Source organism: Pithys albifrons, chromosome 1 (genome assembly GCF_047495875.1).
Source record: "Pithys albifrons albifrons isolate INPA30051 chromosome 1, PitAlb_v1, whole genome shotgun sequence".
In the NCBI taxonomy this organism is placed as follows: Eukaryota; Metazoa; Chordata; class Aves; order Passeriformes; family Thamnophilidae; genus Pithys; species Pithys albifrons.
Window position 1 is genome coordinate 32,788,860 of NC_092458.1, and position 14,752 is coordinate 32,803,611.

General features: G+C 37.5%; 1 protein-coding gene across 2 annotated transcripts in view; it reads right to left on the reverse strand.

Annotated features, from left to right (window-relative positions):
* PCCA (propionyl-CoA carboxylase subunit alpha) overlaps positions 1–14,752 on the reverse strand; it is a 278,669-nt gene that overhangs the window by 149,765 nt on the left and 114,152 nt on the right. For both annotated transcript variants that reach the window (XM_071548902.1, XM_071548910.1), the window contains 3 exons: positions 7,447–7,590; positions 5,699–5,773; positions 477–545 (listed from right to left, as the gene is read on the reverse strand). In XM_071548902.1, coding sequence (XP_071405003.1) covers positions 477–545; positions 5,699–5,773; positions 7,447–7,590 — 288 coding nt within the window. The remainder of the gene's footprint in view (positions 1–476; positions 546–5,698; positions 5,774–7,446; positions 7,591–14,752) is intronic.

Consider the following 14,752-nt stretch of genomic DNA (forward strand, 5'->3'; position numbering starts at 1 on the left):
TTTTTGACAACTGAACTCTGACTATAATGTCATATTTTAATTTTACCAGTATGTTACTGATGAATAAGAACTAATACTAAGAGACACTACCAGGCATTTCCTTCAATGCTTCTTTTTGGAAGCCAGAATTATCGACATTTTCATTCTGACTAGACTATGTTAACAAAGATACATTGGAAGCATCTGAATCAGACAGTAATGGCTGGTGTTTAAATCAAAATCTTTTTAATAATTAGAAACTGCAAGACAAATAATTACAGTGTCAAAAGGTAAAGAGAATTGCATTTAAAAGTGACACTAAATTGCCTCCACTCCACATTTCCTCCACTTCTTTTATATTTCCTTGAGGCATGTTATGCATGGGCACCTTCAAAATACTGATTTACCAATCCTTTAACACACTCTCACTTAAAAGATCCATGTATAAAATAAGTGCTTCATACCTTTAGAATACTGAAAAATAATAATCAACTCACTTTTGAGATCATGGGATCATAATAAATGCTAATATCACTTCCTTGTTGTATGCCACTGTCAACACGTACCTTGAAAAAAAAAAGAGGTAAAAAAATTACATATTGGTGGAAAAAAAATTCAGAATAAGGATCAAATCTACACATCAGCCTTAAAACATAACACCCACAAAGCTCATCACATGCATTTTCCCTCTGGAAGAACTAAAATAATTATTTGTTTTCAGAGAACCAGAGAGGGGGGAAGGGAAGCTTTTTCCTCCACCAGGAAAAACAATTCCAAGTTATTCTGTCCTTTAAGAGAAACTTGACTGCAATCTTCAGTTGATAGTCAAAATTATCTTTTGTTCTCTAGATCACACAGTAAACACATTAAATTTGATTTAACAATTTAGGCTGTATTACACACCAGCCTCAGCTGTGAACACATCCACATCCAATTCTTATTTAATCCCTGTAATAAAATACAGTTGTCATTATTTTTCTGACTGACACTTGGCATGAAGGATGACCCTTATAATCACACCCTTTCTGAATCTTTGTGTAATCACATTCCTCATGTTCCACTACAGCTCTTCCAAGAGCTTCAGTAGGAATAGAAGTAGAGAGCATTCAGCAGGAACTTTGGAGTTCTGCTTTATCAGCTCCATAGGAATACTGAACCTGTGGTTTTCATGTCTGTAACACTTTCCTTCTCTGCCTCACCCTCTAAACTGTAAAACATTTTTTTCTGTTGCTGCTGTTCCCCCGAGGCTTTAATGTTTACACAGCTTTTTCCATGGCTTTGCTTTGTAAGGACACAGCCCCAATTAAAGCTCTGATTCCACAATATTCATGGGAAAAAAAATAACACAAGTTCAAAAATTTCTTTTGAAGAGGCTGATTGCTGTTAACCAGCCAACAAGTAAGTTAGTACAATGCTGATTCTTGTTTTCATCTCTCGGTTTGATTTCATCACTGTAACAATGAGGTTAGCCATATAAAACTTTTCAAATGAGCAACTTCTGGGGAATAAATATTTATTAAATTGCTGCTTTTGAGCACTGGAATCTGAAATATTTTTTTTAAATAATCAAAATAACTCGAGAGTGATAAACGCATTCTGAGGACCATCAGGATGGAGGGCTTAATCAAAGATGTTGAAGCAGCAGGGCTCTGATACACCGCATTGCAAAGGGGGTGGGAAAGAGGGTCCTGGAATCTCACTTAAATCTTCACCTGTGGGAAGGAACCTTTGTAATAAACAGCAGCTCATCTGTCTGCAGCAAGGCAGGAAAAGGTCAACACAACGGCTGTTAGGCCTTTAATATTTTAATTTAGGCAATTATCAAGGGACCACATGTAGAACCTCTTGTCTACAGAATCCACATGAGGGCATGATGATGACTTTATTATCCAAGTGACATAAAAAGATACCCTAGCAGGAGTACTCACTTTCTTCAGCAAGAAACACTGTCTAACTAGTTTTGAAGACATTATCTTCACTTTAGGAACAAATGTGCTTATTTGTATATTTATACGTATATATTTATGTTTACATATTTATATAAAATTTCTTCTATATTTAAGTTTATTTGTTTACCATATTTACTCATACATAAAGGCAGTATTGCTTCTGTACCAATTCAATCGCATCTTATCTGAATGTGCTTTATCTAATGCTTAATTGGGCTCCCCATTAACTACATCAGGTACATTTAACATTAGCTCCTGATGAGAAGATAGTTCAGTCATGTCAATATTACAGAAAAAAATGCAATGTATGTCTCATTCTTTTCTTGCAACTGCTAAAACATCCTTCCTCCCAGAATGGCTGCCTATGTATAAAGTTAATGCATATATTCTCACATTTAAATCACAAATAATTCATTTACCTACTCAGATCCAAATGAATCCCCTGCCCATGACTTTTTTATAATCTCAATAAATACATATATGAGATGAGAAGGTATGACATACATACTCCACACATACTTGAATTATACTATGATTTTGTCTCCAAAGTAACACCTATAAAGTGATCACATACAAGTATTCAGGGGTGCCTACTACACATGCATACATGTGCATGTAAGTATTGACATATATCATCTTTAGACAAATAAAAAAACATATAAAAGGGATGCAATTCAGACCCACAATAAGCAGGTTAGTCTGATTTTAAAGTTAACGCAAGACTTGTGATGCTGCCAACTATATGCTCCACCCAGTTCCATGTTTCTGTTCATATACAACACACATACATAATCGCTACATAATTCACGCTTTTCCGTAAGTACAATATCCTAAAAATGAAAAGGCTACACTGAGATTTCAACACTCTCTATAAACTACTGCACAATTTCCTTCAAAAAAAATCTGGAGTCTGCTGTAGAAGTCCAATTTTCATAAAATAAACTCAAAATTACAGAAGAAAGCAAAAGCAGAAAATAAATACATTTATACCATCTTCAGTTCTCCCTGTGGTGCTTACATTTTCAGAGCCTGGTAACAGTAGGTGATTTTCTAAACTATATGGTGTGACAGAACTTAATGAACACTGGATGAAAAAGAAATCCTAATTCAACAGATACTCACTATAATGTGCTGAACTTCATAAACAGTAAAAATATTTATTAGACTTCCGGCATTTACTTCTGCTTAACATACTTCCTCTCTTTTACTCAGTATTGAAAATATCAAGTAGAGGCTAGGGTTCAAATCCTGCTCTGCCCTACAGCTCATACATATTGCAGCCCCAACATTTTGCTGCTGTATTATCCTTATTGCAAGTAGGACAACAGTAAAATGAAAGAAAAAATGCTTAAGAGGTTAAGAAGAAAAGCACAGTCTATGTCCTGCAATGAACTATTACTATATCAAATTCCACTCAGGAACACATACAGATTCTTGTATTTCTCAATCCTTTGGTGTATCTAAGAACTTTCTCTTTCTGGTCAGAGTCATTAAAACACCAGACTGCTGATCATAGTGGGAGACAGCAATGCTGGAGCTCTACAGATAAGGAGGTACATGTCGTGTCAGAGCACCAAACATGAAAGCTCCCTCTCATAGTACAGGGGTTTGTCTGCGGTCACCTGACTTGAGCTTCATTATCAAAGATGAAAAATGCTTGGTATTTATGAGTAGCATGTTCTGAGGAAATGACAGACTACAGACACGAAAATAGCCAGCATATTACTCTCTGTGGCTAAGCAAAAGCTCTCACACAGCCATGCACACCAATTCCACCAGGATGAGCAGCTGACACACAGGCACAGGTAGACAGTCAGCACTAACTTGAGACACAGAAGAAATGAATTGCAAATACATTTGGTAGTACACTACTCATAAACTGAACTCGATGCGATACACTACAAGTCTCTACTAATTTTTCTTTAGCCAAATTCGACAATTCTAAAATCTAAAATGCAGAAAGTAAACAATGTGGCACAATGAGCCTGTAATACTGAACTTTTTTAGTCAATTAATTTTGTTCTTAGCAGCATGACATTCTCAGGAGAGAGATTAGCTTCACAGAGGCAGAAATATATTTATTAAGACACCAAATCACGAGTATCTACATAAAAATATTCTATTTTTAATGTAACATTGGAAGAGGAACAGAACAGCCTAGACACTCCATGAGCTCCTCAAACCATTGCTCTGAAGCCTCCAGTGTAATTAAAATCTCTTTCTTTGGTACCACGATGGACCACGTGAAGCAATCAGGCATCTCCCATCCTTCATTTTCAATTCACCTCTCCCGTAAGCACAACTCCCAGCCCACCCCGTCTACCTGACAAGTGACAGCCCAATCTGATTAAATGCTTGCAAGGGAGGGGACTCATGGGCCTCCATGACAGGCCAAAAGTGATCACCATGGAGATACATAATTACAGCTGTCAACGCATCTACTGTCCTGCTGGCATCAATTTGATTGCTCCCAGCAATAATGATAGACAAAGCTTAGTGTGCACTCTCCTACACCCAATCACTTTATCTATTCCGTGGTCCATTTAGCTGACATGCAACATTCACACAAGCAAATAACAGCAGTAAGGAGAACATTTAAGGCATTTTAATTGTTTTTTCTTTGTATGGATGGCTTACAAGCGCAAATGTTATTACATAAAACTCCTGCTGCAGCATTAATTGAAGAAAGATTTGGTGGGACAAAGACTGTAGGGGGTATAGTTTGTCCATTATCACTTCTACTTTCAACAGGTCTCACGTTTAGAAAATTGCAAATTGCAAAAACTTGCAAGGGCAAAATGTTTGACATCCTGTTAGTTATTACAACATGGTGAAAACTTCTAACAACCACTGGAGTATTCATTATAAATTCTTATTAAATACACTCTTTATTTCATTAGAAAGAAGTTTAGATACATCCAATGATACCTTTTTCCCTCATCTTCTAAGAGCACATAATGCCTTTTAGATCTTTACAATTTTTTTCTGCTTCCAGGCTTTGAACACAGCATGAAGCCTTAAAGACCAGAAAGGGTCAAGTCCCTTTGGAAAGTACATGGGCAAAAACAATTTAGAAAGCAAAATAAATCATATATCCAATAACATCTCCACATTTAAGATGTCTCCTGTAATCTTCCACTATTTTCTGTGCAAGCAGACTGAATAATTGTGTTCACAGATGGTACAGTCTCATCATTCCACTGACACAGTGTCATGTGTATGTGTGCTCACAACTCAGACTACCTTGATTTCACAGAAAGGCAGTGCCCTTGCTCTGTGCACATAGCAGAAAACACTGCTTGTTAAACAGCCATTCCATATAGTTACACTGTATCCTGAAACACGTAGTAACCATCACAAGAAGCTTATCTTTAAAGTCTACCAAATTAAACAAAAACCACTGGCAGTTTCTCACTGGAGTCACCAGTTCCTTATCTCTAAAGAGCTGACTCAGCATTTCACTGTCCTTTCCAATGAGCACAGTATTTTTACTAAAGCTGTGTTTGAAAACCTTATGCTGAAAGTTATGGAACAAATTCTTCCAACATATAATGGTTCCTTGTTATTGCTAATTTGAACATTTTTGACCCAGTTTGGAACTGTACATTTTTAAGCAGTTTTCCAGGCTGTACAAATCAGTGTTGCCATGTCCTATCCCCCCGTGGTAAAAAGCTGGAAAAAGGGCCTGATTTACAAAGCTGCTGAGTATTTATAGTCTCTGTCTATAAGACAAACTCCACAGCCATGAAAACCAGAACCAAATTACTTACACTTGGCACATGCAACGGTTCCTGATATTGAGACAGTTTACCAATGGATGGCAGGCCAAAAGATTTGTAGGGGTCCTGAAAAAAAATCAACAGGAGAAAGCATTAAGCTTTTACAGATGTGGAACAGATATTATTAAAAATCTTGAAGGCTAACAGAAAATGCTACTGGAATGACTTTGTTTTCAACTTGTGTTGAAGAACATTTCTTCATCCATCTGCCCCTGCAAGCCCAAACAGAGAAATGGAAGCATATAAATTCTCTTGCATCAGTCAACAAGCAGGAAAGAAATGATCTGCACACAGTTTAGTACATCACCAAAACAGAAAAAGAAAATAGGACATTTTCATCAGCTACATTGAGCCTTTGAAGAAGAATGGGAAAGTATTCAGAGGGGTAGAGCTGAGAAGAGAGTATATGAGAAAAAAATTCTGAGAAAAAAGGGCCATGAGAAATTTAATTATCTTAAGAAATCAAACTGAAATTTATGCCTTTGGAAATCTCCTACATAATGCAACTCCAATATAAACTTAATAGGAAAACAAATAAATATATGGCCTACAGAATAACCAAATTCATAGCAAAGTAGTTGGAGTCTCTATATCTAATTGTGAGGGGATCCAAGTTGAACTAAAAAAAAAAAGATCCAAGCATCAGTTACTCCAGAGTAAAGCCTATTAATAACTCAGAATTAGCTTCCATGCCCATCACCGGGCAAATCTTTATTCTTTATCAAAAGCATCTGTATAACTTGTGATCAGTAGAGCAAGTTCAAGATTACGTGCGTGTCATGACTGGGGGGGAAAAAAGTAAAATAAGATGCTCTGGGTCAGAAAAGTCACAATAGTTAAGCAAGGGAAAAAACATATCAAGATGCCTAATTATTTTTGAAAAGCAGAGTTACCTAAAACATTCCTGAAATAAAATTTAAAAAGCCAGGGCTTATCCCTGGAGTTTTCAAGATCAGGCAGAATGGGGCTTTGAACAACCTGGTCTAGTAGGTGTTCCTGCCCACAGCAAGAGGGGTGATCTTTAAGGTCTTTTCTAACCCCAACCACCCTGTGATTGTATAAATGCTTTTTTTACTTAACAAATCTTGATTTTTCATGTATCAAAAATGACAGCAAAAAGACATTACCTTGAAATGTGCTAAACATGCTTCAAAATGGGTTCTAAGTTTTCGTAAGCTTTTTTAAGGTGAGAGTCATACCACAACTATGGAGTTAGTGTCTTGGAATGCACTTTTCAAAAATTTGTCCTATAACCTGTAGTTTCAGAAGATGTATAATTTGTTCTTCAACCAGCTTTCAAAAAGTTTTACTAAAACAACACAAAGTTTGTAAGATATTGAATTCCTACTGTCTTTTTAATTCAGTAAGTTTCAGATTTCAATCAAAATATTTCACAAAACCGGAAACAGTAGTTAAGCATAGTAAATAACTCCAGTAATGCATCATCAATTGTGAAGAAAGCATACAGGTTTATTTCAAATGACATTTGCTTACCTACCTCTTTTACTATCTTCAATTTTGATTATCGGAAAAGGCTACGTTGAAATACACACCATATTTTTAAATAAAAAATAAGAACTCTGCAATTCTACAAAACCTCATTAACCATTCATGCTACATGCTCTAAATCATGACTTTCATATGATATTCCTTGACTTCACCTTGGCATCTATCCACACCTGGGTATTATTACGCCACAATTCCACCACCTCCCCTCCTCCCCATTACCACTCATTTACCTCAGCATAAACTCGACATTCGACCGCCCAGCCGTTGATGGGAATATCAGCCTGTTTGTGCCTGAGAGGGTAACCCTTAGCAACGCGGATCATTTCTTGGACCAAGTCCAGGCCAGTAATGCATTCTGTGACGGGATGTTCAACCTGCAAGGTCAAGAACTGTCAGTCAGTAGGTAACAAAAACCAACAACAATAACAAAAAATCCTCTCTGAAAACAAACACAGATAAACAAGAAATTTGACCAGCCAAAGAGCACTTAAAGAACGTGTTTCTGTTTTGGTCTTCTTCCCTAAAAAAAACTTCAACAACCACCATCTTTGCAAGGGGGGAAAAAAAATTAGCAGACTACAATAACTAGGAGCAGCATACAAAAGGAAAACTAGAGAGGTCACCTAGAAGAATTTGGGGGTTTGCAAGAGTTTGCAGGTTTCGAGTTGGGTGGTTTCTTTTCATTTACTTTACAAATTCAAATGTACCTGGTGATGATGAGGTAATTTTTCTTTGTTTGGAAGCTGTTCTCATTCAATTTTGTTTTGAAGAGACTAACACTGTAGCCATAAATGTATTTTAACTGAAAATCTCAAAGTAGCTAATAATCAACCCATTCTGCTACACTTAACATGGCACACAGAGGAGCCACTTACAATTTTCCATAGAACTAGCCTACCCTAAATCTCACCCATTCGCCTGCTTTCACTAACCTGTCCTGACAAGCAACCAGATTAGCGTAATCTTGCATCAGCGCAATGTAGCAGAAATGAGCAGATGGATCCTTCAATTTTTTTCCCCCCTCCAGACTTATCTGTTCAGTGCTTAGCATGCACAATAGCTGGGCTGGCCGAGATGAGTCGCTTCGCACTCCCAGCAAATTGCCGCTAACGGCTCTGGATGATGCTGCCATGGGAATACCCGTCGCTCACACTCATCCGGGATGTGCGCGCAACCGTGCACACATGTGCGCACACATACACACACACTTCTTCCTTCAAATGGGAATATCAATGAATACTTCAACTTGAAGAAACCTCTAATTAGGCATCAACAGAAAAAAGCACCCTGGGATAGGAGGTGCATCCTACAGATCAAGTAAAAGGTAGGCCTGCTAAATGCATGGTCTTCACACAGACACAGCTGTAACACATACAGAAACTAGGACAGAAGTGCCATTTTTATTATTAAATCTTTGTGCTCCAAGAGCCACCTCAAGAAAAGTCACTTTTCAAATCTTTCTCTAACATGAGATGTCATACTATGTACCTTATCTGACACAGAAAATGGTAACTGACCAGAACACTTGTCGTTCTTCCTTCAAGCATACCAGTATTAAGGAAAACATTTAGTCGTTATAACAATATTGTGGCTTATCAGAACAAGTAGGTGCTTTGGTCTTTAAGAAAAAAAGCTTTGTAAAATAAACAGATGGCATCCATAATTAGCCCTATGTGTGCTGTGAGTTTGCTTAGAGTTTCAACATTTTAAGACGTTTTGACATAATTTTAATGACAAATCATCGCTGAAACAAGCACCTATTCTTTGAAGGACAAAAGTGACATTGAAATGGGAATCTGACTATACAGTTTAAGGATATACCTTTGGGATTCAATCTTGATTCTACCTAACACATGATACTCTCCAGCACGTCAAGCTTAATAACAGTATTTTGAGAATCTATGAAACATCTCAGTGTCTATCCTGCAGTGTTAAATTGAAGCAATTCAACTTCTATTAAAACTTGAAGTTTCTATTAAAACTCCCTAAGTTTTAATAGAAAGTTACTTATCACACATTCATATTTAGACAACTCACCTTTCATATTACAGAATTTAACTTTTAAAAAATTACTTTTGAGTTGAGAATAGGTGTGGAATTTTAACATTCCAGATAATTAAAATACTTATTTTTCCAAAGACATTTGCATTATTTAGTTATACTGTCATTTTTCTTGGATAGCAATTGACATTCCAGATTCAATAGCTTCATTGTTGTTTTCAGCTTTATTGTTGATGATCAAAATAAGAAGGAATGTTTCTGGAAAGAAAAATATTTTTGTTGTTTGGTTCTTACGACTCACAAACATTTATTTAATCCATTCTTCAATACAGATCTTTGACTTGGTCAATATTTTCTTCTCTTTCTTCAAAATACTCCCTTTTGTGTTTCCACACAAAACAGCATTCAGAAAATATGTATAGGAAAATCTTTTGAGGGTTGTTTTTCTTTTTTTTAGGGGTGAGGAGAAGTTTTTCTGCTTTCTTTTAAAATTGCTTCTACTAGCACTGTTTTGGCATAACGTAGACAGTTCCAATCACTCATTTTGGGCTACCAAATACATTTTAAATGCAATTTAGCATTCATTAAGACCATCAGATGACCAAAGTGGGGTAGAGAAAAGAACTTTAACCTTGAAATCCTAGTTGACTTATTTGTAACTTTAACATTTCAGTGAGGTGCACAACTCCAATGCTTTCACCATTGACAGTTTTCTTTCGGCAAGGGGAGGGCAGGAGTGGGTCAGTATTTTTACCATTCTTCAGAACAGGCTTCAGCACACAGCACAAAAAGACACTAACAAAGCAGCAATGCTGTATCTTGGTTCAAGAAACATCCTGCAATGAGGTTTTGGAGTTGCAAGAATCCACTCACAGAGAGATACATGCAAGATCTGAAATTTAGGCCCTAATCTTGTACAAAGCAAGAAAGGACAGGTGTAAGTAAAGATAAAAAATTAAACCCATCTTCTACTTCCCCTCCCTCAAAAAGTACACAGGCATCAGCATTCCCTGCCTAAGAAAACTCTACAACTGTCTCAGCTATTTGACTAATATATCTGTTTTAAAATCATTCTTAAAAGCTGGACTTCAACCAAATTTCTCTTTTACTTTTCAGCCTTCTCTTTCAGATGTCATTCTTACTTTGCCTGCCTGTTGTGTCTTCTATTCATTTTATGCTATGCCCCTTCGCCATCAACAGCCTTTACTTGCCACTTGGACTCTAAGCCAAGTACTAAATTTTTGAAGAGATAAATGCAAGTATGCTCACAAACAGAGCTGAATCACACTCAGTTGATAAACTCCTTTAGCTTTGGGTCAAACTCAGTTTTGCAGTCAGCTGATCCAAGATGTTGCCAGTGAAGTCCCAGCCAAAAAGGTAAAAGCCTATGGTTACATGAAAGTGGGTAAATTCACACATTGTCACTATCCTCAACACAAAGGCCAAAACCAGACATGTTTGCAGCAAGCAATCGACAGACCATAGCTCTATCAAGGAAGTTACATTTCATTTTCAACTTAACAAGCAGAAAAATTGATCGGCAATAACTTTCAATTAATTAGCTGTCAAAAGTAACACCTTCACTACCAGTTCCTTTACTTATACCAAATCAGATCGCAAACAACACATAAGTCATCATTTCAATGCACTTAAGCACGATACATACCTCCTCTAGGAAGTCTTACTCCCCACTTTCTGTGATACGCACACACACCCCCCACTTTCTCTGTAAAATGTCATTTATATCCCTACTTTCAAGTCCACAAAAGCTATACCTGCTATGGCCAGCAATGACTATACAAGGTAAAGGCCAAGCACTGCCCCTCCGTACGCAATCTGCTCTTCAGACATCTCACAGCAACCAGATTTCCTGTGAGCGTTGCAAGTTGTTTCACTTCACTAATCTCTTTCCATTTACACAACAAGAGATACCAGTGGCAATGCCTATCAGAAAACAACTAAGTCCCAGTTTATACATGGTGAAGCAGGTACAAAAGAGAAGGGAAAACCTACCAACAACAGGCCTAGCTAGCATCTGCTACCAGAACAGTATGGAAAGGCTGCTAATTCTTCTGTCCTATGACTCTCAGCATTCCTAAACGTTTACCATAGTGGGGTTCATCCACAGCTACAAAAACAGGGATTCAGTTTTTACGGACAGTTGGCGCTAAAAGCTAAATTAGCAATGACTACTCCTCATATTCAGGGAAATAATTTTGGAACACATTTTTGTCAAGACTATCAAAGTACTCAGATCCAATAGCAAACACTTCTGGACACTCTCTCAGACTGCTCTTTCCCCTGTGTGTATCAGGCATCAAGTTACACCAGTTGGAGCATTCAAGCACACCACATCAGCCAAGAAAATCTAAATTTCAGTAGACTTAAAACTATAGTCTATGTCACCCCTACTACTGCAAGTCCCTAGATGGTGTCATATACCCCTTCACATTCAGATAAATAATCTCAAAACTAACTTTCAACATACACCTCAGTTTCCAGGAAATGTGATTCACCTGGAGTCCCACAGGCTTTGCTGCTGCTGCTGCTGCCAAATCCAGTATCAATTGACCCAAACTCACCAACTTACAGATGCTTCTCAACCCCCTGTATTTCAGTAAGCCTGGTTTCTATTTCGGAGAACTGAACAGCAACAGAGGTGCACACATGTTCTGCTCTTCAGGCATGCCAGCTTCCTGGCTACTACGAGCAGGAGCACTCTGGGGTCACATCTTTCTGCAAAGCAGTTCATATATACATAGGGTTCAGCAGCACACAGCAAAAAACAGCTTTTCATAAAGGCTGCTGAAGAACAGACAATGGTTGCATCAATGCACAGAATGAAAGGAAAGCACACAGGAATACGTAACAGGCAAACTCCAATGTTGTCCTCTTGTACAGACATGGTATATAACAACAGTTGCTGTTTGTTTTCTGATTTATTATTACGTGATCACACAACTGAAGACAACCAGAACTACAAATATTTCAACCAGCTAAGATGCTTGGGTAAACTTCTTTTATTTTTTCCCAAGTGGGATGTAGAAATAAAACCTAACTCACAGACATTTGGTACCAATTAATCTTTTAATCATAGCATTAACTTTGAAAAAATATTTCACCTACTTCCTCATAGGAAGTTATCGAAGTTCTATCTTCCAGTAATCCTTGACACTGTTTTTTCAATTTTTCTTTGCATGGATTTGTTTCTACATTGTAGGGGACACATGCCACTTATGTACCCTATGAATTCTGAATCTGCCTTTTTTGTATTTTAATTAGGTCAACAAGTAAATTAGCTCACAATTTCAACATGACTTTCTAAATTAACATCATGCACTTCAAAAAAATTTTCTTGCAATTCAGTAATTCTGCACGATTTCCTTTCCACTCTATACTCCATGTAAGAAAATAAAGAAACTTGCATTCACAAAACTAAAATTTCTTTCCCAAAGATGCAGTTCCTGCTTTTACTGTATTTAGCAGCAGCATTAAAAAGCCTTCTCATAGCACTTCAGTCAAGGTGGTTCCAGTCACACTTCAGCCGTTCTTGAGTTTGCTTTACATCAAATCCACCAAAGCAAAGAAACTAATGTAGCCTTTGAAGAATGACCTTTTGTTTCCTTACATATTAAAAACGGAAGGGAGTCTCCTCTTTCCCTACTTTTTTTGATAGTATTCTATGATAGCTACATGGCAGTGTTGTCTCTAAGATATCACTCCATGTCCCGGCAGCACTGTTAATGGCATCTTTCAGATTCAATGACTTACACAAACAATGTTGTTCTCTTCTGTCAACAACAATTAGCAATGCTTTTCTGTAGTCCTTTTGGGAAGCCTGAAAAGCAGACAACCAGTAGCTACATAATGAAAGTTGCATTAGGAGGCAAGAATGTGGCAAAAATCTGGTTAACTGTTGTCGGCTGACCCTCTTGTGTGAAACAGTGTTGTTTGGCAGCAAAATCACCTTTTCTTTGGGTTCTAAAAATGGCCATGAACAGCTGGTATAGACTGTGTGCAGAATGGATTCTGGTGGGCTTAGGGGATTGGTAATGGGATAAGAGACCTTTCACCTTTAGGTCAGTAGTTCAAATTCAGCCCAGGTTAGCAGCAATTGAAAGTCTTTACCATCTGACACTGTTCGTTAGCCTATTTAAAATGACTCAAGCTAACTGTCACAGTAAAACCAGATAACAGCATTAAGAAATATGGACAGTCTCAGTAAACAGTAGAAACAGTTGCTTGAGACCTTACTTCAAAATCTCACCATTCAGACTTGGTAGAAATCTACTCCCTTCTAACTCCTGACAGCCCCTTTCACTGCTCCCATCCTCCTGCCCACCCATTACAACCCATCCTCCAGACAGAGACGCACACCAAGACAGCTTGTCATCCCATGGGTCTGCTATGGATACTGAAGTCGCCACCTCTCTGTGGTTTTAGCTGGCAGTTCAGACTCAGCCCATTGCTTTGTTGTCTGTATTTTGCTGCCAGTGTTTACATATAGCTGCAATATTTTCCAGCACTTCTCCCCTTCACTGAACAAACGTGTAGCAGGTGACTCTTGACATGCAACAGAATACAGATACCATCATTAAGATGCTGTAGAACCAGTTTATAGGCAGTGGAGCTCCAAACAATCAGCAACAGGATTTCTATGTACTTTAGACCTTTGCCAACCATGCTTTTTATACTTCCATGAGTGGACAAACAGGAAGCAGAAAGAGACATGTTGCATGTATAAATCCTTCCTCTGTCTTTTAGACTAGGCACAACCAGTTATGTACAAAGACAAAGCTCTAGAATATATAATTTTCCAGAAGTTGGTAAAATCTGATGAAAAGCCTGAAAGTGGTAAACAAAAATCTTAACACAAGGCAACACTTTATGGGTGTATGGGAGATTATTTAACTTTACTTTGTGCTTAGAATCAAGTTACTTTAAAAGAACTTAAACATTTACATAAAATAAACATTCTCAGGATAACTAACTGTAAACTAAAAACATAGATATGCCATTTGCTTTTAATAAGTCTCTTACAAACATGTCAGAGTATTCTACAAAAATTGTCACATGAAGAGAAAACACTCTGCTACTCAAATTACCATATTTCTCAACTCCAGTCTAAGCAAATGATCTTTTCAATTACATTCACAAAATTCGGACATGTTTTGAGGAGGAAGAGAGTACTCACTTGTTCTCTAAATCGCACAACTCATGGGAGAGGCAGAAAGTTGGGAACAGACCTGAGATGCAAACATACAAACTGTATTCAGGGTAAATACTTTTGTCACATCTCTCATTGTACATTTTTCAGTTATTCTTTAGCCAATGAGGGATGCTTCTCCTTTCAAGGTACTACAAACATTTGGAATATGGGATATTTTCCCTTGGTTGTCGCTGATTCACATGTAGGAAGCTAAGCCACACCACACACACAGGTATTAACAGACATCCTTTAAAGTACAGACATAGACTCTCTTCCTATAAAGTCCAAGAGTAACATTTGCAACTTTCCAGTGAAGAGCAGAAGAA